General features: G+C 45.5%; 1 protein-coding gene across 4 annotated transcripts; it reads left to right on the forward strand.

Moving 5' to 3' along the window:
- The first annotated feature begins 243 nt into the window (after positions 1-243).
- On the forward strand, positions 244-22,298 carry MAPKAPK5 (MAPK activated protein kinase 5). Of its 4 annotated transcripts, XR_014618911.1 has the most exons (15): positions 244-688; positions 3,415-3,488; positions 4,639-4,714; positions 5,775-5,872; positions 7,341-7,453; positions 10,022-10,107; positions 10,732-10,827; positions 12,046-12,126; positions 13,586-13,773; positions 15,954-16,074; positions 16,737-16,867; positions 17,511-17,632; positions 18,006-18,110; positions 18,836-19,304; positions 21,148-22,298. XR_014618911.1 is itself a non-coding variant. In XM_084296982.1 (14 exons), exons 1-14 carry the CDS (start codon positions 653-655, stop codon positions 18,928-18,930), a joined length of 1,422 nt encoding a protein of 473 aa, XP_084153108.1. In that variant the 5' UTR covers positions 244-652; the 3' UTR covers positions 18,931-20,041. The 4 variants fall into 4 exon arrangements, 3 of the variants coding, with proteins under 3 accessions (XP_084153108.1, XP_084153109.1, XP_084153110.1); XM_084296982.1 differs by lacking the exon at positions 21,148-22,298 and having other exon boundaries at positions 18,836-20,041; XM_084296983.1 differs by lacking the exon at positions 21,148-22,298 and having other exon boundaries at positions 17,511-17,626; positions 18,836-20,041.
- The last annotated feature ends 531 nt before the right edge of the window (positions 22,299-22,829 follow it).

Genomic DNA, 22,829 nt, shown 5'->3' on the forward strand with positions numbered 1-22,829 from the left:
CCGGCCCCGCCTCCCCTCACGGCTTCGCCTCAGAGCAGCGGGCGGTGCCAACGCAACTCTCGCGAGACTTCGCCTCTGAGCGTGAGGGGGGCGGGCGGCAGGCCGAGGGGGGCGTGGCCTCACAGGTGGGCGGGGCCTTGGTGCACTCTTAGCCCCGCCTCCGCTCTTCATCAGCCCGTCTCCTCGCGTGACGTCATCAGTCGGAGCCTGGCTCCGGTCAGGCCCCCGGGGCCCTCCTCACCCCCTGGGCGCTTCCAGAGGCGCCCTCCCCGACCGCCTTCCCTTCCCTTTCCCGCTTCTCCATCACCCCAAAAAATCCCCAAACGGCCCTGAGCGGCGAGCGGAGCCCTCCCCACATCCCCTTTCGCCGCGTTTGACGGCGGGGAGAGCCTCACCGAGGCGCCGCGCCGCCAGGCGGGGCTGCCCGGCCGAGGTGCCGGCGATGCCTGGCTCCCGGGCGGCGGCTCCGGGGCTGAGCGGCGGCGCTGGGCCCGCCCGCGGCCTCCCTGAGGCGCTGCCGGCCCCCGGCCCTCCCGGCCGGGGATGAGGCGCTGCGGAGCTCGGCCGGGGCTGCCCGTGGCCTAGCGAGGCCCTCCGGTAGCCGGTGGTGCCCGGTCCCCGGTGCCCGTCCCCTGCTGGGCCCCGCGGGAGGATGTCGGGGGAGCACGACATGGACAGGACGATCAAGGTACGGGGGAGGGGGGTGCGGGGTCCCTGTGTATCGGTTTTGGGGTTAGGGGGAGGTCCCCGTGGGGCTCCGGTGCCTTCCCCCGGGGTCCCGGCCCTGCCCCCGGGGGAGCCCTGAGGTAAAATAAAGCGAGGAGCGAGGCGCTGGGGGCTCCGCGGGGGCTCCTGGCTTTGTGTGAGGCGTTTGCTGGCACGCAGGGTCCAGGAGGCTCGATAAACGCAAATAGAGTCGATAATAAGACGGGTTTCAGAAAGATATACACAAAAACTTCCCGTATGCTGTTATCTGTCACCTTTCCCTGCTCCCTGCTTTTATCTTCACGGAAATAACCAGCCCCAAACCCAGTGCTGGGTGCCCTGAGCTTAACAAGAAGGAGTTGAGCTGTTGAAAAGAGCTCAGCCCTTTTTGCTCCCATTAATTTTTTTCGTAATTGAGCATATTTCCAATTAGTTTACTCCTTTTGCCCGCTGGAAATGAACGTGAGGGGTGATCTTAGTGTGCGACCTGAGGTGTAAAGCTCCTTTCCACCTGCACCCTAAAGGAGGCAGTGAGGTGTTTAGGCTTGCCAGAAGAAATAAATATTGACGTTTTTAGAAAGCATCTTTTAATCCATACATTTGAAATATTTCACGCAGTTTGAATGTTGTGAACCCATGCTGATAGAGTCCTGATGCGGGATTTGGAGCTCTTGCCCCTGAGGGAGGAGGAGATGTAAGCGAGTCCCTGCACCGATGAGCAGCACAGTTCTCAAATGCTGCATTTCACATCGTTAGCAATGCTGAGCAGCATTTCTTCATTACGAGATCATTCCTTTTTGCTGCCAAATTCTAAAGCTGCTTCTGAGTGAAGGTTGGAATCCTGATAAATATGCAGGGGAAAAAAAAAAAAGTTGGCTTTTTATTTAAAACAACGCTGTATGCCCAGAACGTGAAAGAGGAAATAAATTATTCTGTATTAAAAATTAACGGATCTGTGGTAATTGAACTTGTCCCTCAGGAGCTGAGAGCTGCCCAGCCGTATTCTCATGTCATTTGCCTCGCAGAGCACACGCTTCCCAATTCCCGATCAAATTCCTTGTTCTGCCTCGCTGAAATGGATAAAACGGGGTCTGTGCTGTCGCAGAAGGGGCACGAGGCAGTAGAAAAAGTTTTGTCCAGGTTGGGTTTGTGTGTGGGGACAGATCTCTTCTTAATCCAACCTGTATAGCTGAAAAGTAGATATGGTTTGGGACAGGCAGTTTCAAAGCTCTTCTTGGGTTTTGGAACAGGAGCAGCAGAATTCAGAGCTCTGCGATAAAAACCTAACTGGTTGTGCTCCAGAGCACTTCAGCGTTTGGTTCACCCGTTCAGGAGGCTAGCTAGCTTCAAAAATTAAATGAGCCTGAGCTTGAAAACATATTATGTTGAGAAAATACTTCACACTTCAGAAGAGCCCTTTCTCAGCTCAGGATGCTTTTCTGAAATTGAGTTTTTGTTCAAACTGTGGTGCCTTCAGTTCTGTGTCTGAATAGTGGGAAAGTTAAATTGGCTTTTCCCTTACGTTCCTCTCACAAGTTGGTGAAATTTGTGGTAATTAAATTGATAAGAGAAAGTTTTTGTGGTTCTACTTGGAAACAGCAAACCGTGTATAATCTGTTCTTCCTTTTCTTCCCCTTTCTTTTAAAACCCTTCCCAAAGTCTCCCGTTAGAAGCTAACCTTAACTTTTTTCTTTCCACCTCTCCCGCTGGTCACTTACGATTTATGCAGTGCCCGCTCCGGACTGCATCAAAAATGAATTTTCCCATTCCTCTCTGCCTTTACCCTCTGAAATCCCTTCAGATATTGCCTTAAACACCAGTTTCTCTCCAAAGGGCCACAGGTTGTGAAGGAAAGCTGAGGGAAGGGGGACGCTGACCTGCAGGACGTTGCTTTGCGGGTGGGCAACTTCATTTTTTTCCCTGTGCGTCTGGTGCCAGCTCTTGTTTCCACCTCCTCCTGGTGGGATTTACCAGGCAGCTTTCTGGAAGCCGATTCTCAACGCACGTAGCAGCTCTGATGGAAGCCCAGAAGTGGAGTTTTGTGGCGTGTGTTACAGTTTGTGCCGCCGCCGTCACGGCCCGCGCGGGGACGTGTTGGAGCGTGGCAGCACCCGGGCTCTGTCGTAACAAAGCCAAAAGGATTTGGACAAAAGGATTACAAACAGGAGCTGGGTTCATTATCAGACAAGCCAAAACTAGTCACGCGGCGTTTAATACGCAGGAGGGTGATGCCGAAGGTTTGCTAACCTGAAGAAAGCAGAAAAGTGACTTTATTTCACTGTCTGACCCAAAAGTACATAAAAATGATGAGATTGGGCCTTGGCATTAACTTGCAACTGCTCGTTTATAGGCAGAAAGCTGGTTTTTCCCTTCCCAACTCTTGAAGTGCCCTTTATGTGTCTCTGTGTTAAAATCTGTGTTAAGATCCCACTTGTTGCTCTCAGTGATCCTGCTTCAAAGTGCTGGGCCGAGCAGTGCCCACAGCACGGAGCCCATCGTGTGCTGAGATAACGCTGCGCTATTTTGTGAGCATTTGCACTTGTGCCTAATTCCCTGTGGGGAAGCAAAACTCTGGAGCAGGCTCTTTCTGCGCTCTGCTCTCTTGCAAATCAGGTCTGCTGAGCTGTTTTTTTGGATGGGACATACATAAAAAAAAATTATGTATTTTTTTTCATTCCCTTCCCCCTCCCCCTGCTCCTTCTCGCACAGGAAACGTCCATTTTGGAGGAGTACAACATAAACTGGACGCAGAAGCTGGGAGCTGGGATCAGCGGTCCCGTTAGGTAAGGCGCCGCGGGGCTCTGTGCTCTCAGCAGGGTGCTGTGATGGTGCTGAAGGCTCCTTCTGAGCAGATAAATATCCGTGTGCTCCACGTGGGGCGTGCTGGGTGTGTGAGCAAGGCGTTGGCTTTTACTGGGTATGGCTGAGGAACAAATTTATCTTGCTCCTGAAGCAAGGCACCAACGGGAATCGGCTGCGAGAGGACAGCACCAGCAAACGCTGCTCCAACACCTTTGTCCTCCTGATGCCCCTGCCAGGGCGGTGCAAAGGTCGGCCCCGGTGTCGTCACTCGGGGCAGCAGCTATTTTTACCATCTGGTTTTTCAGATCATCTCACGAGGCTCAAGCAGATAATGCCACCAGCTCCACGCCCAGCACCGGGCCTGCCTGCCCCGGGCTTCTAACCACAGCAGGAGCCGGGTGCTCCCTGTAAAATAAAACAAATTCCCTTTCGATGAGCTCGCTGCCTTTTGGGAGCAGGAATTTGTGCACAAGCTCCGGGAAACAAACGCCTGGGCGCTCGGCAGAGCGATTGTCTGCTGCCACCATTCGTCTTCCTGTCGAGGCAGTTGGTTTCTCCTCATCCATCTTGTGCTGCACTGCCTCTGATCCCAATGAAAATGCCCCTTTGTTCTCGGTGCCGCTCGCTGCCCGTTAACGTGTGGGCCCTCCCCACTGACGCAGCTCAATTGTTGGCGTTAAATGGGGGAAAGAGGGGAAAAAACGCGTGTGGCTCTGTTGGTGGCCCCGCCAAAACGAGGGTTTCCATTCAGAAACACTTAATTTATCGCAGGCTGCATCCTCTGCCGGGGATGCTCAGGCTGCCACTGTGGGGTTTGGGGTTTTTTTTTAATCACAAGTTACTCCTCATGTTGAGGGGACAGAGTGCCTTCAGCTCGCCCGCTGTTGCTCATTGCTCTGAGTTCTCTTTTTGTGCTGAGCTTTGTGTCAGGCATAACGTGTCTGATTGCGTGGAGGGCCGAAAGCTGAGGCTTTCAGGCTGGGACATGGTAGCAGGTGCCCTGTACGCTGCAGGCTGTGGGTATCCCTGTTAAATCCCGTGCACAGAGCCAGCCTGTAACTACAAATCAATTGCGTGAAGTGTCTCGTTAACACCCCTGCTGACTGAATGATTTTATTGCTGTGATACCAGAGTCTGCGTGAAAAAATCCTCTCAGGAGCGCTTTGCACTGAAAATCCTTCTCGATCGTCCAAAAGCTAGAAACGAGGTACGGTTCCTGTTTGTGCTGCCTGCCTTCTGACACGCCACACAGGCTCTCCCCTCGGGGAAACGGCTGCAGTGGCTCAAAAACCTGCATTGTGTGGATCCCGCTGCGCAGGATTCCTCCCCTTTGGTCCTCCAGGCTCGCTGTGCTCGGTCCCTGGAGCACGAGGTGGTGGGTGAAACACAGGGGGGGGATTTCTGGCCCTGAATTTGCCCCAGGTGTGATCTGTTTGCACAAAATGACCACACAGAGCCACGTTTCTAAGCTAGCGTTCTCCGCGTCCCGTGCAACGTAACACGAACAGTTTAGAAGAAATTCTGTTTCCATACATCACTCCCGGATGCCATTACTGTAAGAATTGCCAAGAATGCCTCAAGTTGCACTCTAAATTGGGTGGGTTTGGCTGCGTGTGAGAAAATAACTAAGCTCCCCGCTACTCTTTGTGACTTTCTGAGGCTGACGTGCCAAGGTGTCAGCTGTCGGTCCATTCAGAATGACAGGCTTCAGTTCAAGTTTTCATGAAAGTGGGAAAAAAATGGTAACTATCCTCAAAGCTTAAACAATTTCCACTTCCTGATAGGGAGCAAATTCTCATTTAAAATTCCCATGGGAAAAAAGTTGGTATACAAAGAACATCAGACCTGGCTGTCCAGGTAGCTCTAAATGGGGTGGAATTCCTCAGGTCCCTGCTTCAGCGAGTCTGAACAGATGAGGCTCCATGTGTCATGAGTGCTGAACTACTCCACTTGGCCATAAAAGCAGCTGGATTATGGAATTTCAGGTTTTATTCTCGATTTTCCAGATGTTTGTTAGTTTAAATCATGTTTTTATTGCAACTTTAAGGCTACTTCTACCTTGAAAAGTCCGAGCAGTGTAATGGCTGCTGGTCACCTGTATAAATCCTTTAGGTGTTGCTTATTTTTTGGATAATAGAAGGGCAGTTTTAAACTGTGTGTGAGTGGTGCTGAGCCCCAAACAAGCTCCTGAGTGCTGGGCAGAGGGGGGCAGAGCTGGCCGGGCGCGTGTCGCTGCGTACAGTAATGTTTCTTCCCTTCTCTTCAAGGTACGTCTGCACATGATGTGTGCAACACATCCCAATATTGTTCAAATTATTGAAGTTTATGCTAACAGTGTGCAGTTCCCACATGAATCCAGCCCAAGGTAAGATTGCATAGGGTGATTCACTCCCACAGCTTGCTTTCCATGTTTAGGCCAAGGTATAGTGGAGTTTGCTTTTTTTTTTTTTTTCTCCTTTTTCCCTTAATCACAGTGTAACCAAAATGAACATTTATGGAGGGTTCCAGACATGATATTTGACTTCAGGCTACAAAACACTTATTACCCACCACCACCCTTCCCCCTCAATGCCCAAACCTTTGCATATTGAAATGAATTTGCATCCTTCAGTACTGGTTTTGAATGCATCCTCATTTCTGAGGTCTTCCATTGATTCAGTCTGTGATACTTGCATTGTCTGAGAGGATAAAATAGCTTCCAGCTTCTGTCCTGCTTCAATATTACTTCAGTAGCATGAATTGAATTGTCTGTAACCTTTCAGGGTCCTTCTGCTTTCAAAGCACTGTCAAAGCAGGATTGGAGCGGCAACTTTTGTCGCTGCCTAGAATCCTCAGGGAGATCCTTCTATATGATGGTGATGACTGTGAGACAGTGGAAAACAGTGCCAGTCTTCCTTTAAAAACAAAACAAAGAAAGAATCGTTTCTAAAAATACCAGGTCCTGTCCTGTAAACCTAATACATTGTCCTGCTTGAAAAACGTGAGCCAGACATGTAATTTTTCAAACGTTAATATGGCTTGGGTTAAAAAAAAGTCTTAATATTGGTTGTTAGTTGAGGTGGGGGGGATAGCTGGGAGAAATAAAGACCTGGGACTTGTCTTAGTCTGATGATTTTGCTGTGTGGTGAGAACTAGAGGTTAGTTTCTTGAGGATCACCACACTTCCTATTCCTTGACCTTCACAACGATGGCAGTAGAGCTGCAAATTGAAGTCAGGAGGTGCAGTAGAGTATCCAGACTCAAAAGCACTGAGGACTGCTCTCGACCTCCTGCTTCTCAGTTGCCACGAGCACCGTTAGCACCTAGGCAGCGAGGGAGGCGAGCTGGTGCCTCTGCGAGGATGGGTGCAGGCCGTGCTCTCAGCCAGCCCGGGTTTGGAAGCTTTTTGGTGTGTTTAATGCAAGACTCTGCCTGCCCTAGTATTGTTTGAGGGCAGATGACACACCGATGTGTCTAGCTGGCTTCCAGGCCCAGACTAGCTCACTGGGGGAAGGCCTGAGAGGAGTCTGAATGCATCCACGTAGATGTCCTCGGTGTCTGCGCCAGCTGGAGGTGGGAGCCCAGCTCGGAGAGCAAACTGCAGGCTCCTGGCTGACCATCAGTGAGTCACGTTGTGCTGGGAGCCAGAAAGTCCTGCAGCTTGCGTGGTGAAAGTCAAAATTATTGCCCCAAAATGGCTAGAGCGACTGTCGAAGCAGCAAGTGTATGAAGCAGCAAGTGTATGTGTCTCTTTTGGCCTGCATCAGTAGATATGAAGTGTGCATTATTAGCTTAGCAATTATGTTCTTTTTTTGATTATTTTTAATGTAACAACATGAAATGCTTTTAAACAGGGCTCGGCTCCTAATTGTAATGGAGATGATGGAAGGGGGAGAGCTATTTCACAGAATCAGCCAGCACCGGCACTTTACTGAGAAGCAAGCAAGCCAAGTAACAAAGCAGGCAAGTCACAATCCGTGTATAAGCAAATCCATGAATGATAATGGCTAAAGTATTTAACAATTTCCTGGGGCGGGGGGAGTGGGGAAAAAGGAAGCTAAAATAATCCTCCGTTCTGATCCAATGATCATTGCCTGCTTTGTTATAACCTGACAATGCCAAAGTTTTGATAGAAGCAAAGAATCCGAAGGTGTGGGCTAGCTCTGCTGGGTTGGGACCCTGATGTCTCTGCTGTCCTTAGCATTGCTTTTCCTAACGTGGTCTGCAGGACGAAGAGAACTCTTTTCCCTCATGATTTTCCTGCTGTTTGCCTCACTTTTGTTCTCAAAGCGTTGCCTCCGATCCTCCCCAGGCTCTCAGCAGATAACGTGTGGCTCCTGAGCTCTGGTTTGGGAATGGCTCTTGGCCTCGCCAAAGTCTGAGCGTTTTGCTTGCCCCTCGGGTGGGGCAGTGCAGGCAGAAACACTCGTGTGCCCTGGGCTGGTGGTTTGGAACCTGGGTGCTGTGTTTGGTTTCGTGGGTTGGTTTTTGCCTGTCACATCAGGTCCCAGGAGGATCCTGTAACTATAGCTCATGTTTTCTGTGCTCTTTGTTCTGTTTTCCTTCTTCCCTCTCCGTTTCTTTAGGCGGCTCGTTTCTGAACGCTGTGTTTTTAGAGGCTCCACGATATTTACTGGGTGTCCACAGGCTGTTTGTGGCTTAGCAGTGCGTTGGCTGTGAGTAGCTTACGCTGCTAGAGCAGGCAGAAAGGGCTCTGGGGGGCTCAGTGCGGTGGTTCAGTGTCAGTTTATCTCAGTTCCAGGTGGGCTTGTTCCCTCTCCCAGCTTTTGGGTGACTTGTGGTGGCCAGCCAGGGAGCCTGGGTTAGTGGGAAGGCTGCAGGAGAGGCGGTGTGGGTGCGTGCTGGGATGTCCTTTCCAGGGAGCCACGGCAGGGGAGCAGCTTGTGCCTGCAAGGAACCACGAGGCATAAAGACATTGCTCTCAGAATGGCTGAGCCCTTTCTTCTGCACAGAAATTGGCACCACAGCATGAACAGAGGGCCCGAGTTGCCTTCGTCTGCTTCTTGCAGAGGTGGTAGTGACGTTCCTAAATAGAGATTTACAAACTGTAGGTGAGACATTGCAGATACGAGGCCGTGAATAGCCTGTTCCCTCGCCGGTGGTCACTGCAGGGAATGAAGGAAAGAGAACCTGAAAGGACATCTCGCAGCATTTGATGTAAATTGATGGGATTGTGTATGAACATACCCCTGTCCTGATCTCCTGCCTCCCTCTGAGCTGGGAAGATGTTGCTTTGAGTTTTCTAATGAAATGCTAATTGTGCTGTTACCTCTTCGGCTTCATCCAGCAAAGAAATTAGGAGGAATTACAGAATTCTTGACAGCTTATTGTCATGTCTTTTGAGGGATTTGATTTTGGCAGTGCAAGGCAGTTTCTAGGATTAACCTGTTGGAAAAATCGTTTAGGGCTATGTAAAAAGATGAGATCTGAATTGAATGCTGATTTTGTGTGCACTTAGGTATTGATGTGCCAAGTAACTCCTTGCATTACTGTTTATATAAATTTATTTTGGTAGCAACATTAAAGCCTTATTCTTTTACCTGGTGATTGTTTGTGACTGTCTTAACTACAGACATTAGCTCCTTGTACCCAGTAATAGTTAAAACCTTGTGAAGCTACCTTATTTTATCTGAGAATGTGCTCGTGTTTGTTCCTGAACTGCGTTTCTGCTGAATTTCTGCATCCTGAGCTGAAGTTCTTGTATCAGAAATTTGCAGTGTTGTGAGGGCTCAGCACCTTGCCCAGGGTGCTGTGTGTGGGTACGATCCCCCAGCAGGAACACCTCCAAATAAGAGTCATGGGGCTTTGCCTTTCTTTTCCTTCAGTAATGCTATTTAGGTATTTATGCTGTGTTTTTCTTTAAATGGGTTGCACTTTCAGATGTACAGTCTGTAGAGCTTTCACGACCAGGTTACAGACTTCTAACCCATGGCAGTGTAAGCAGTTGTCTTTGAAAGAACCAAGGAATGCATTTCTGTGTCATGCTGCACGAAAGGAATAAACTGCAGGCACTACCTTCCAGAATTAAAGGACAACGTTGGCTGAGTGTTGGCTCTTAAGTCAGTAACAAACACAATAAAATATTTGCAGAAATATTGAAGCAAGAACTCAATCAGAGTGTTGTCTTTGGAGGGCTTGCAGGCACATTTAGTGGCCCTGTGGGCCTGACACAGCTTATAAGGGGACACTTGTGATCCATTGCACTTCTGGGGGTTGTAGTAAAGCCTGAGTTGGTCAAACTAAAGAGGCTGGGAAGCTGAATATAACTTTGCTTTTATTTTTTGTTTGCTTTGAGTGAAATGTGAACTGCGTAGCTCGGTTGGTTTCATTTCCCAGTCCTCACACTTTCCTGCACGATTGCTCTGTGTGGCTGGGGTTGTCTTCTCTGAGAATCCCACCCAAGTGGAATTAAAAAGGTTGGGGCCTAAACAATGTCCTTTTTCAAACTAAAATAACTCTCCTGAAGCAGGAGTTCTGTAATTGTAGTTGATTTATTGTGCCCTTTTTCAGATAGCTTTGGCTTTGCAGCATTGCCACTCACTAAACATTGCACATAGAGACCTCAAGCCTGAGAATCTCCTCTTCAAGGATAACTCTTTGGTAAGATTAAGGCTTAATACTCTTTTTGTACTGCTGAATTCTCTAAAATGGCTCAATGTTGATTTTCAGAACAGCTTAAAAATGTAAACTGTCAGTAATGCATTGTTTTGGTGACAAGAATGAATGATTTCTTTGGCTTCGTGCTTTTCCGTACTCTGATCTGCCTGAAGTGCAGATCTGAGAACAGTGCCTCTGGTGTTCAGCGTGGGTCAGGTTCTCCACCTCAGCACAGAATCCTGCTGGGATGAGGGGAAAATTCTCTGCCCACTTCTCCCCTGGTGTCATCAGGGTGTTTTATACGTGCAGCGTAGGTGCTTTGACTGAAGCATGCAACCATGCTGCCTGTTTCTTTCCTCTCTTGCTCGTAACCACCCTGCATGTGCAGCTACCTCTGTAGAGCATTTAGTGCTCTCCAAAGCTGAGAGGGGGCTGCTTTGACCCAGAGCTCCCAGGAAGACAAAAATGATTGCAAAGATCAGTTTAACATATTTTAGCTGCTTTGTGGCATGATAAGGGTATAAATATAAAAGAGGAATACATGTGGCAAAGGGAAGATGAGTAGGAAGCGATAAGGATGTAATAGAAAAGCTGACTTTATGCTGAAACCTCTCCTCCTTGTTTTAGGACGCACCTGTTAAATTGTGTGACTTTGGATTTGCCAAAGTAGACCAAGGTGACTTGATGACACCACAGTTCACTCCATATTACGTAGCACCTCAGGTAATGAACGATCACAGTTCTAGGTTATAGGGGAATGATGATCTTTATTGCCCATGTCTTCAAAACCGTATAATTTATAAAGCCTTGGCTGTCTTGTTGAAGGCTTCTGGGTGCAGGAATCTTCAGTAGATGTGTAGGAGCCACCTTTCGAGGTTGAGTGCTACAGTGATGAGATCATGAGGCAAAATTCAGACTGAGTTCTTAGTGTTGGCTTACTGCTGATGCCTCTTGACTCTCCCAGTCCTGATTCCTACCAGTGAGATTGCTCCAGTATTTTAAAAAATGTCCTTTTATTGTGTTAAAGGAATTGGTTCAGAAAAGTTCCCTGCTCCTCAGTCCTTCTCCTAGCTGAGGCTCATACAAGGTTATGAGCTTCAAAATGACCGTGCTGAGACAATAAGGTTCTGTAAAGGCAACTGCTTAGAAGGGGGGCAGCATCAGAGGGTTATCCTTTGATTGTCCCCCTTGTCATTACACATTAGGACATAATTTATAGTTACAGACAGGCTGTTTTTTGTAGTGCTGCTTTACCCACTTTTTCTTTTTGTGCTTTGTGTTGGAATCCTGAAGGAATTATAAGAAAACTGCAGATAAATACTTAATTATGGTACTGAGCATGTCGGCAGCCTTAATGACTAGGAAGAGCAGCTGCACAGATCAGACCGTGCAGCCACAGCTGAGTGCCCTGAACGCTTCCTCAGCTGGAGCTTTGTGGTGAAGGGCATGTGCTCTACAGATAGGGCTTTTAAAAAGAAGTCAGCTACCAAACACACATAAAGTTTTTCCTAAGTATATTTAAACTGTAAATTTTTGTAGAAACTCACAGTTTTGATCAGGGAGGGACAAATTTGACTTGATTTGTTCATGGGGGAGGCACAAAGGGACATCTCTGGAGCTAGGCTTACCCTCCAAACACTTTAAACTCCAGTTCCAAAGCATGGAGGTGTTAGAACTTCTTGGACAAAACAGGTGTGAGCAATTGCTTTAATTCAGGCACAGCTGGGGGCTTCATCTAAAGGAGCAAAATATTTTAGGTGGAATTTTCCCCCATGTAGTAAGTTTCAGTCTTTCTTAGAACAGTTTGAATTTGGTAGAATCTTCAGCAGCCAGAATAAATCCACCAGTGGGAAATTTATCAGACATCTGCCGTAGGCGTTGCTGTTTGTGGTATCTGTAAATGAGGTGTGTTTTGCAATTTTTTTCCTCTCATTGCAACAGGTATTGGAGGCACAAAGACGACACCAGAAAGAAAAATCTGGTATTATCCCCACCTCACCGACACCTTACACTTACAACAAGGTAAGCTGTGGAACAGCCTACATGTCAAGGTCTTTAAAGCATATTGTTTTGGCTTTTTTTTCCTCCACAGGTGTGTCTGCTGTAAATGTAGTTTATAGACACAGTTTATCACCTGAGACAGTCAACTTTGTCATCAAATTTCACAGTTATGACCAGGAGCAATAAAGTTTGGATCTCTATGACACAGATGCATTAAGGATACATTAATATTCTCTGTGTAAACCAATCGCAGAACCTGTCCAGCCCCTCAGCTCCCCAAATCTGCCCTTGGGCAGCTTTCCACCGTCACCTGAACCTGGAGTTCAGGACTCTTCTTGCACTTGGCTGTGTGTTCCTGCCCCTCCTTGCACTGGCATAAGCCAGCAGGATTCCCCTGGAGGACTGATAGGGCTAGAACCCAAGCCAGTAGAGGAGGAAAGATCAGCTGCACAAATGCTGGCGTTGGCAGGAAAGAAATCCTGCGGCTGCATGAGCAGGGTCAGAGCAAGGCCTTCCAGCCCCAGACTGCAGCGTGCCAAAACCAAGTGGTGACAGAGCTGAAGGATGGGGCCCGATCGAAGCTCGAGTTGAAGTCCAGGCTGCTACAGCTCTCTTCAGTCACGTTGGTGTTGCATGAACACAGTGATCCAGATGGGGATAGATCTGGCTTTTAGCTTCTTTACTGAGGTGCTTTTTGGCTGGATTCACCCCTGGCTGGGCTCGTTCTGTACCTCACCCACAGTAACTGGTGCGGGGCAGGGAAGGGAACGTAGAAAGCGGTTGGGAGCACGGTGTCAGCAGCTGTGAAATCCTGTGAAGCTCCAGGCCTTCTGGAGCTTCTTCAGCTCCGTGCCTTTTGCTGCAGGCCTCTCTGAACAAGTATTTCTGGCACCTCGGTTGTTTGATGCTGTTTGGTTATTTTAGTCTCACATTCTTAAAAAAAGTGACTGTCTAGTATCCTGATTCACGTTCTGACGGTCAGAGACAAGGGTTCAGATACCCCGAGAGATGCAGTGAGCGTGCAGCTGGCTTGTGCCTGTTTCCATGCAATTCACTGCTGCATAGCAGAGAGTTACAGGAGTGTGTTCTGTAAACAAGAGAGCTTGGGTGCTGGAACAAGTTTGGTTTGGCAGCATCTTGTGCTTATATATCTGCCGGAAACATATTTTAAAATACACTTTTGAAACAAACTACCAGGTAGAAATAGTGAACTGGTACGTTTCTCTTAAAGGGAAGGATAGAACATAAAGCAGCTAAGGGGGAGAAAAATACTTAGTAAATGTTATTTCTGATGTAATTTTGACTTTATGAGAGAGGAGGAGCAAATCTGTAAAGGTGTTTGGATGGGTCTTTAGGAGGAGGCTGAGCTGTGCTTCTGCTTTTGTAGGGAATTGTGTAAAGCTTTTAACATAGGTTAAAAGTTTTTTAACCACTGCTGGCTGCGAATTGTGCCCCAAAGTGATCGTTTCCTTGCTTTCAGAGCTGTGACTTGTGGTCCCTGGGGGTCATTATTTACGTGATGCTGTGTGGGTACCCTCCGTTCTACTCCAAACACCACAGTCGGACAATTCCCAAGGACATGCGGAAAAAGATCATGACAGGGAGTTTTGAATTTCCAGAGGAAGAGTGGAGCCAGATCTCAGAGATGGCGAAAGACATCGTGCGAAAGTGAGTCGGTTGAGGCAAATGTGGTATTGTTCTTTGCTTGTATTAAGAAATTGGAAAATCACATGAAAGTGCATTGTCACAAAGGGATTACTTTTCCAAAGGTGGGATAAATTGTCTGCAGGACATACAGCTGAAAAAGTTTCTGTGTTCAACGCAAAAGAAGTTTGGTAATTTTTTTCCCCATCTCTTCTTTTCTCCCTAACTATTGTGTGCAAATTTTGATGTTTCCTGTGTCTGAAGTTGCTAGAGCACTGTGTATGTAGTCTGTGGAGGGAGCGGGTACGCTGGCACGTCTGCAAGTGCTCTCTAGGTGGGCATCTCCTGTGGCAATGTCTAAATTCCCATTAAAATCAAGGCCTAACAGAAACTGGACAACTAAGTACAGTAGATGTGTCCTGTAGAAGCCTGTGCACACACTACACAGCCTAAAAGGAGTCGAGAGGGAAGAATGAGAAGGGAGGTTAAGATCTGTCACAAGGTGTCAGACTATGAGACGGGGTTTTCCACTGATATTCTATTCTAAAAGCTTCTGGGAGCTGTTTATCATGCAATACACGTCTCTCAACTGCAAATATTTCACACGTTGTGATCCAGGGATCCTGTTTGAAAGCAATGTCCTGACCTCACTTCTTTTTTTTTTTTTTAAAGCAAGAGGGACTTACTGCCTTTGTTTACATCACCAGAGGAACTGGGAGGATAAGAGCAATATAAATAGAAAAAAAAATCAATCTGTTAAACAATTTGAAACGGTTGCTGTCTTTTCTGATGTAATGTAAAGCCTCCAAGGACTTAGCACAGTTTGGGAAGGGTGCTGAGACCTGTTTATAGCAGTGCAGGAGAGCCCGCAATCTTTCAACGCATAAACTGCAGGTTATGCTACAGTGAAAATTCAGTTTAAACCAAGGTCAACAGTCAAAAGATGTAATTGTGTTTTAAAATGGCCATGAAACTCAGCTCATAGAATGTTGTCACTTGTATTCAGCTAACTCAATTCTCTGAATAATGCTGTCAGGGCTTCCTTTCCTTCCTGTCTTTTCCATCCAGAGCCTGGATTCGAGTTTGTAGTGCAGGAAAATGTTGAGAATTTTGGAGGATTCTCCGTGTTACTTATGTATGCAGCTATTCAACTGGAGTCTTGCTTTTGGAGGTCACATTTTGCATTCAAGTGACCACTTCCTTTCAGGCGTGTCTGGTTGATTTCTGACCTCAAGCACTTGAGGATAGATTAGGACTTGGAAAACCGATGGAGAAGGAACGCATCTATCTTGGGTCTTGGATTAATTCTCAACCGACGACCTGTTTGGCAGCGTGGCCTTGCCAGTGAAATTTATGAGCTAGCCTGTGGTCCTGCTGACATTTTGTAGAAGTTATTTCCACTTTCTTGGTGCATTAAACAATTCTGCTCTGCAGCCAGGAAGCTGATTTAGAGCATTGTCAGAGAAAGCACGACAAAGTCATCAAGTCATTCTGTTTCTGGAACAACTTCTCAGTGCTCTGTGCAAAATGTTGCTTATTTTTACTAAACAGTTACGATTATCATGAGAACGTGAGGTTATCCAGAAAAGCTCTTTCCAGGGTCTCGTTCCAGTCAAATTTAACTCAGTGGGCTTTTCAGAGAATTCAGAATAATGTCGCTTTTTATTTCGAGTTGCTGTAGCTTGTCAAAGCATCTGTTACTTGAGGCTTTTACAGAGGAAAAAAGCCAAGGGGTTGGTGGAAGCAGCTAACTCAGAGAACAGGTTTCCAGCTTTGAAACTTCGCCCAGCCCAGAGTCCTTGGTATGCATACAGACTGTCATGCAGATGAGCTCTAGATGTGCATTTCCAGAGCTTGTTGTTTCCAATCTATCTGGAAGGTAGTTTCCCACGTGGGAGGATGTTAATACAGAGTTCAGCTGAACACAGTGTTACCAAAATGGTCTGCAGTGCCTGTCTTTACGCTGAGTTGCTGAATACAACCTAGTGAGCTGTGAGAGCCTTCCAGGATCAGCTGCAGTGAGGGGCAGTCAGGCTGACAAAGTCAGACTGCCTTGGGGCCAGCTTCGTGTTTTAGTTATTAGGAGTGGTTTCTTTTTTGGTCTCTCTAATGTTTAGAGATTGCTAAGTGCTCTGATCCGAGACGGAGCAGCACATTGTAAATCAATCACGACTGCTTTATGGACTGATTGATTCCTCTCCCAGGCTGCTGAAGGTCAAACCTGAGGAACGGCTGACCATTGAAGGTGTGCTGGACCATCCCTGGCTCAACTCCACCGAGGCACTTGATAACATCCTACCCTCTGCCCAGCTGATGATGGACAAGGTCTAAACAATGTTTTTGTTTTATCAGGAATGTTGCACAGAGGAGCTGGCTAGCTCCCGGGTGGTTTGAGTGTTTTCTTTCACATAGTGCTCTGCAGACAAAGAGCTTCCCTTCTGCTTTAATGAGAGCCAGAGATATTTTTAAGAAAATGGAAACAGTTTGGTTTGAGGTTCAGGCTAGGAGGAGAAGCTCCAGGACTGTCAGTGCTAACGAGTGCAGAACAGAGTACAACAGTAAAAATAACTGAGGACTCTTCTGTAGGTCTTTGCTGGTTTTTCCCCATGTTTTACATCTGACTACAGCTATGACCTCGTTAATTAGAAGCAAATGAATACCCCTCCTTGCTTTTTTTTTTTTTTTTTTTTTTAAATGCTGCACAAATAGAGGTACAGCCAGCTCTCATAAGCATATGAACATGAGATGTAGGGATGATTCTTCATCCTGTTCAGCCCCTGTGAGGCTGGAGTATATTTTCCTACAGATAATGATGGCAGTTCTAATGCAAGCCTAATTTTTGTTACGTATCTCTGGAATGGATAGGACAAGTGAATAGGATTTTGATGCCTTTTTTCTTTCTGTCCTTGGCTAACATTGTCCATATGTTGTCCTTTAATTCCCAAAGGAGCTAATTAAAACATCAAGCACAACTCTTCTCGTTCCAGGCGATGGTTGCAGGGATACAACAGGCTCATGCAGAACAACTAGCGAACATGAGAATCCAAGACCTCAAAGTCAGTCTCAAACCCCTTCACTCCGTCAACAACCCCATCCTGCGCAAAAGGAAATTGCTGGGGTAACTCTCTAAAGCTTTTTCTGAAAGATCAAGATGTAGGCAGCTGCGATGCCTGGAGAGTGACTTAGAGCGTGTTACAGGTTCATTCAATTGTAACCACGCTCCTAAATTTCTGATTTGGTTTACATACTCTTCATGCTGAAGTGGATTGTTGGATTCAAGTGATACTAGAATAATACAGTGCCTCTTTCAAGATCTGCCAGTGCAGGCAGGAAGGAGGTGGAGTAGTGTTATTATATTATACAGGCACTCGAACGGATCCGTTATGAGAAGATGAGGCACATGTTGAGTAGGGAAAGGCAAACTGGGAGAAAGAATTAAAGAATTCCAAGACTTTTTTCAGATCCTGATGTTTATATAAAAAAAAAAAAAAGTCAAGTAATCTCTCTTTGAGTTACCTACCTGAAAAATAGAATAATGTATTTTAGGATTACCCTTCAATTAATTTGAATTAACACTTATTTTTCTTCATATTTGAAGTGGTCTCATAATGCAGCACATTGTCATAATTAATGCTGAATCTGTCTCCCTCTCACAGCTCTCCAGACAGTGAAAGAGAGAGCTGTACTGGTACAGTTATGCAATGTGTAGCGGACTCGAGTTGCATTCCAATTGTAATTGTTTCCTCCTTGTTCTTCTGCAGCACGAAGCCGAAGGATGGTGTTTACATCCATGACCCGGAGAATGGAAGTAACGATTCCAATGTGGCTCTGGAAAAGCTGAGAGATGTGATTGCGCAGTGCATTCTACCGCAGGCTGGTAAAGGTTGCCACTTTTAAGAAAGTTACATTCCTAAATATGCAAGGCACTGACTTTGTGCTGTGCCTCACGATCAGTCTGGATTAGCAGTGAAGAAGGACAGACGAGCTGTCTTCTTCAAAAAGAAGACAAAGCTCCTGTCCTAGTCTGTCTTGTTTCTGTGGACACTAGTTTTAGTGCATGTATAATAGTTAATGCCAACAGTAACATGTGGAGCTGTTGAAATAACTTTGAGACAGGAGTGTCTGTTTTCAAGCCAATTTCTTAGTTTGCATGAAGCAAGGGGGAATAACTGTACGTGTTGTTGTTTACTGAAGCTCTGAGTGTTGCTGAAAGGCGGAATGACAAACCTCCTGTTCATCTTTGTTCTCCTAAACAGGAGAGAATGAAGATGAGAAGCTGAATGAAGTGATGCAGGAGGCGTGGAAATATAATCGGGAGTGTAAGTTGCTGCGAGACACTCTTCAGAGCTTCAGCTGGAATGGTGAGGAACTCCTCTTTCCTGAAGGGTGGTGCTAGCACAGGGTGAAGGAGAGAGAGCAGGGACCATATTGTATGGAAATAAAAACAAACTTGAGTTTGTGCCACACTGATTGAGGTTCCCACACTGTTTCAGCCCTTCTCCAACATGGATATTTTACAAATGAGGTTTAAAGTTCTGCTTTAAAATTCCTCTTTGAGGTTCAGAGTAGAGTTTTCAAAGGCACCAAGTCATTTGGGAACTTAATAGCACAGATGGATCATCACTTTAGAAACCGCTTTAGCTGATCCGAGCTGGTTTCCTTCCAGCTGTTTATTATCCTCTTTCTGGAGGCTGCTGCCCTTATCTATGTCAGCACAACATCTCTTCTATTCAATTTAGAGAGGAAATGGAATTAAACTAGGCCAGCTGCTTTTGGGAGTGTTTGATGGCTCCGTGACAAACCAGGGCAGTGGCACCAGCCAGGTTCACAAGGCTTGGCCAAGTCTCTTCCTTATTTTTTTTTCTTTTTGTTTTTAATTTAAGTTTTTAAGTTCCCTCTCTTTTTTTTTCTTTCTTTTTCTTTTTTTTTTTTTTAATGGAATTAGAGATCTTAACTGATTTGGTGGCCTTGCAAAAGTTGTCCTAAATGTCTCTGTACTTAGTATTCAGCCAGCGTATGATGCCAGCCATAATTACTTTCCTCCTCCTTCCCAGCACCTGCTGACTACCTCTTTTTTTCCTTTCAGGCAGAGGATTCACAGATAAAGTGGATCGACTAAAACTGGCAGAAATAGTAAAACAAGTTATTGAAGAGCAGACAAACTCCCATGACTCTCAATAGCTGGAGCTTCTTAATCTTATTTTTTTTACCATTTAAGATTTATTCTTTAACTGTAAAAAGTATTTTTATGTAAATTAATAAATCATAATTATTTCATGAAATTTCCATACTGCTTGAAAATGCTGTATAGTTGTAGATACAAAAAATCATTGGTACTGTAATATTTTTTTAAAACTCAGTTCCTTGAGGTATATATGATCACTTACGTACTGTTAATCATGAGTCCCCCCAGATGGGGCAAATTATATTGTTAAAGACCATTCTTTTTCTTAATAACCAGTTGCAGAAGCTGCCTTCCATCTGCTATACATACAGCCAGCTGCAGTGACTATATATGTGAACAAGACAGCCACAGTTTCTCAACACCCTGCTCAGTAAGTACTTGAAGCAAGTGCTGTGAAATACAAACTTCATAGCTATCCTTTGCACCGAAATTCTGAGTCTTTATGTAGAGGCAACAAAATAGCCTTCTGTTTCGCTAGATGACCCAAGAGCCGTGCTTGGCCTTGCCAAGGGCACCTGAGTCCAAACGCTTGCTGCATTTTTCAGTTCTGATCAGTAGCCCTCTTTCTTTCTTCTGTAACCCATCTTCCCTGGACCTACTTTAAGGCTTAATGGCCATTCAGCATAAAGCTCCTCTTTTTATCATACCGTTCAACAGCAGAATCAAAGAATGTTCTAGTTCCTTATGTACAAGGTATTTTTCTTTTCATGATGGGATCTTCTGTAGACAACAGTAAGCATGGGGTCTATTTGTTTTGTCCCCAGATCAGACGTTCTGTTTCCACCTTATTTTTTCCACTCTAGAAGATCCAACTTTTGTTTTCAAACTTGTCCTCTCGTTTGAAAGAGATCATCCTGGCAAGGGTCATAGTGCTGCTGTGTGAGTCCACCAGTGATCCTTCTCTTGTGTCACCCTCTGGAGTCCAAGCTCCCCGTCTCTTTGATGCCTTCGAGCTCCTCCTGGCAGAGCAACAGATGCAGGGCTGCTCCTTGACACATGTCCTTATGCTGCCTGGACCATGAGGCTGCCCAGGGCAGATTCTTACACTAGTCTGGAACATTGGCTCCAAAAGCTGCTTTTTTATTTTAATGAAACAAACAAATGAAAAGAATCTGTACATATTTCTAGTTTTCTACCTTCTGACACTTTTCTTTCTTTTGAGACTGGTCGAAGGCTTTTTATAGAGATATTTTGGTACTAAACCTGTGCAGACACTGAATGAGTTTGGTCTGCAGACTGAAGTGCCAATTCAGGGCTATTAGTAACGACTCTTGAACATTATTGTTATATTTCATAGCTCGTTAATTTTGGGTTTACATTTACAAACCTGAGCCATGAATCTCCCAATCTACTCTTATGGCAGTCCAGCCTTGTTCTTTTTTGTCTTTTTTCTATAACAGACTTCCTTGTAACCTTTAGCTTGGATGGCAAACCAGTGTCTGACTCTTTCTATGAAATTTTTTAAGCAGTAACTTAGTTTTTCTACATGAAGGAGATGCTTCATTTCCCATTCTTCGTCAGCACCTTGTCAGCTTTCTTTTAATCCTGTTGAGAGTTTTCCAGTGCTTGATTTATTCCACAGTAAGAACCACAGTCCCTATTTAACCGTCACTTTCTCTGATGGAAATGGGGAGTTTTTGCATAAGCCAGAATTGTACTTCTGACACTACATGGAATATTTGTGTACTGACATGCATTGATGACAACTGTAGAGAATTAGCAGGTGACAAGAGTATTTGTTGTTTCTTGGTAGTATCAGCAAGTTTGCAGGCCCTATGTGCATTTCTCTCCTTGCCCTAAATTCCAGGTCATGTCAACATCCACACAATCTTGAAATGTATAGATCATTTCCTTTTAAACTTGAAATCTGTGTGGTGTTTTTTTTTGTTTTTCCACTGGGAAATCTCAGTGTATGGGAACTTTTAAGTATGGAAAATAGAGAAATAAGCAAGGAATTCTCCTGTGTTTGAATGGGAGTGCAGGAAACTCCCTACAAAAGCACTTTTGCAGCTCTACCCTCTGAAGAGGAAGATACTCTGGCAGTTTCTGGAGAGCCAGAACTTCTGAGCAGAAAAATGGATCAGGTTGTAGCTACTCTCATTGTTAACACAGTGGGTTCAGCAGGCTACTGCCACGCCGCAGTCTGCTGAGATCCAAGCAGCTTGTGAGCACCGCAGAGTGTAACACACTGGGACTTCTTTTTTCTCTGGCAGGTTGCTCTGGTGTTAAAGATGACAGTAGCAAGGCTTGTACGCTGATGTGTAATGGTCTTTAGGACATGGCTTCAGCCTACTTCTGCAGTACCACGAGAGGTTTGTGCAGTGGGGAGCACCTTGGAGGGAGAGCAGCTGCTGCTCGCTGCCATCCAAGGCAGCTTAGAAATAAGCAGAGAAAACAGGATCTGATTGCTTCAGAGAGTGCCTCCTCTCCTGATGCTCTCCTCACGTACACAACAGGGTCATTTCAAGCAGTTACTGATAGTGAGGTGGGTACACTTGTGATTGACTGTGAAGTGTTTCAGTGTCTGGAGGGAAGTCACATTTCTAAGGGCTTTTGTGATGAGGAACTGCGTTTTATGGGTTTACTGTTGATTTTAGTGTCTGTGAGAAGTAAGAATGGCCTGATCTGAAATGGAGGTAGGGAAGGACAGATTTAAGAAAATGTAATTTGAAAATTCTAGGTCAAATGGTTTTATTTCTATAAGAAAGTTGATTATTTTACTCTTGAAAACAAGTTGTTTTAGATTTCAAAATTAAATAGACTAATTGGCTTATTTTAAAGTTATATTTTACTTTCTTCTTCCTGGGTTTCTTATTTTTTGGTTGACATAAATGCAAGATACCTTGTCTTGATTATGTAACATTTGAGTTGGTAATAAATCTACTGATCCTTTACAGCAGACTGTGAATATTGTACATATCTTGAGATGGAAGAGTTGTGTGGGAACAAAGAAGACATTCTTTGTAAAAACACTAAAAGGATGTGGGAAAGCTATGTAGTTTTTTTTTTTTCTTAGAGTTTTATTTAAGACAAGAATCTCAGAAATCATTTGACCTTTTCAAAATTTTATGTATATCTGACTGCTCCTGTGACTTGATTATTTTAAGGTATATATGTTGAAAGGTTAGGAGAATTGACTAGGAGAAAGAGTTTTTGATTGGAAATAGCAACATGTCAAAGTTTTGCTGTCATTACTTCAGGTTTTTCTTTAGGAAATCTGAATCTGTCATCATCTGCCATGTTTAACTTCTGTGTATTAAAATGTTTGCATTTCTCCTTTCCAGTGTTACCCGTACCATGTTAGTTTATTTCGGATCAGTATTATATTGTAAATATTACGCATCAATGTATATAAATGATTTTACTAAACTTAAAAGTTACTGGTTTCTTTTTTTTGGTCCCCAAGTCTCTTTAGCACAGAAGGGGAGAGGATGGTGGTGCCCAGAGCCCTGGAGCTGTGCTGCTCTGCTCCCTGCTGCCTCAGCACTGTGAGAAACCACTGCTGGTAGGCGTTTGCTTCTGTAACACAACTCTTTGAGGTGAATGAGCAGCCAACAAGATAGGCTGGGTAAAGCCCTAGGAATTTGTGTGCTCTTCCTGCTGACAGAGCCTGAAAAGCGCCTCTAAATGCCATTAGATGGCAGCAGGACATCCCCACTGCTGCAGGTTAACTCCTGAAGATCAATTTTTTATTTTTTTTTGTAGCTACAGCTTCCAGGGAAGGGACGGATGAATTGTTCTGTGCAGCTCGAGTAGCACTTAGTGTTTATGACATTCCCCCTGTTGAGTCTAACAACTCCTTCATTCTGCCAAGAGTGTTCCTGGTGTCTGTAGGAGAGGAGGACGACTGGCAGGGCACTGTGGAAGGACTGGCAGCCGGTGAGAAACTGGTAGG

Source organism: Netta rufina, assembly GCF_964035555.1.
Source record: "Netta rufina genome assembly, chromosome: 17".
Taxonomy (NCBI): Eukaryota; Metazoa; Chordata; class Aves; order Anseriformes; family Anatidae; genus Netta; species Netta rufina.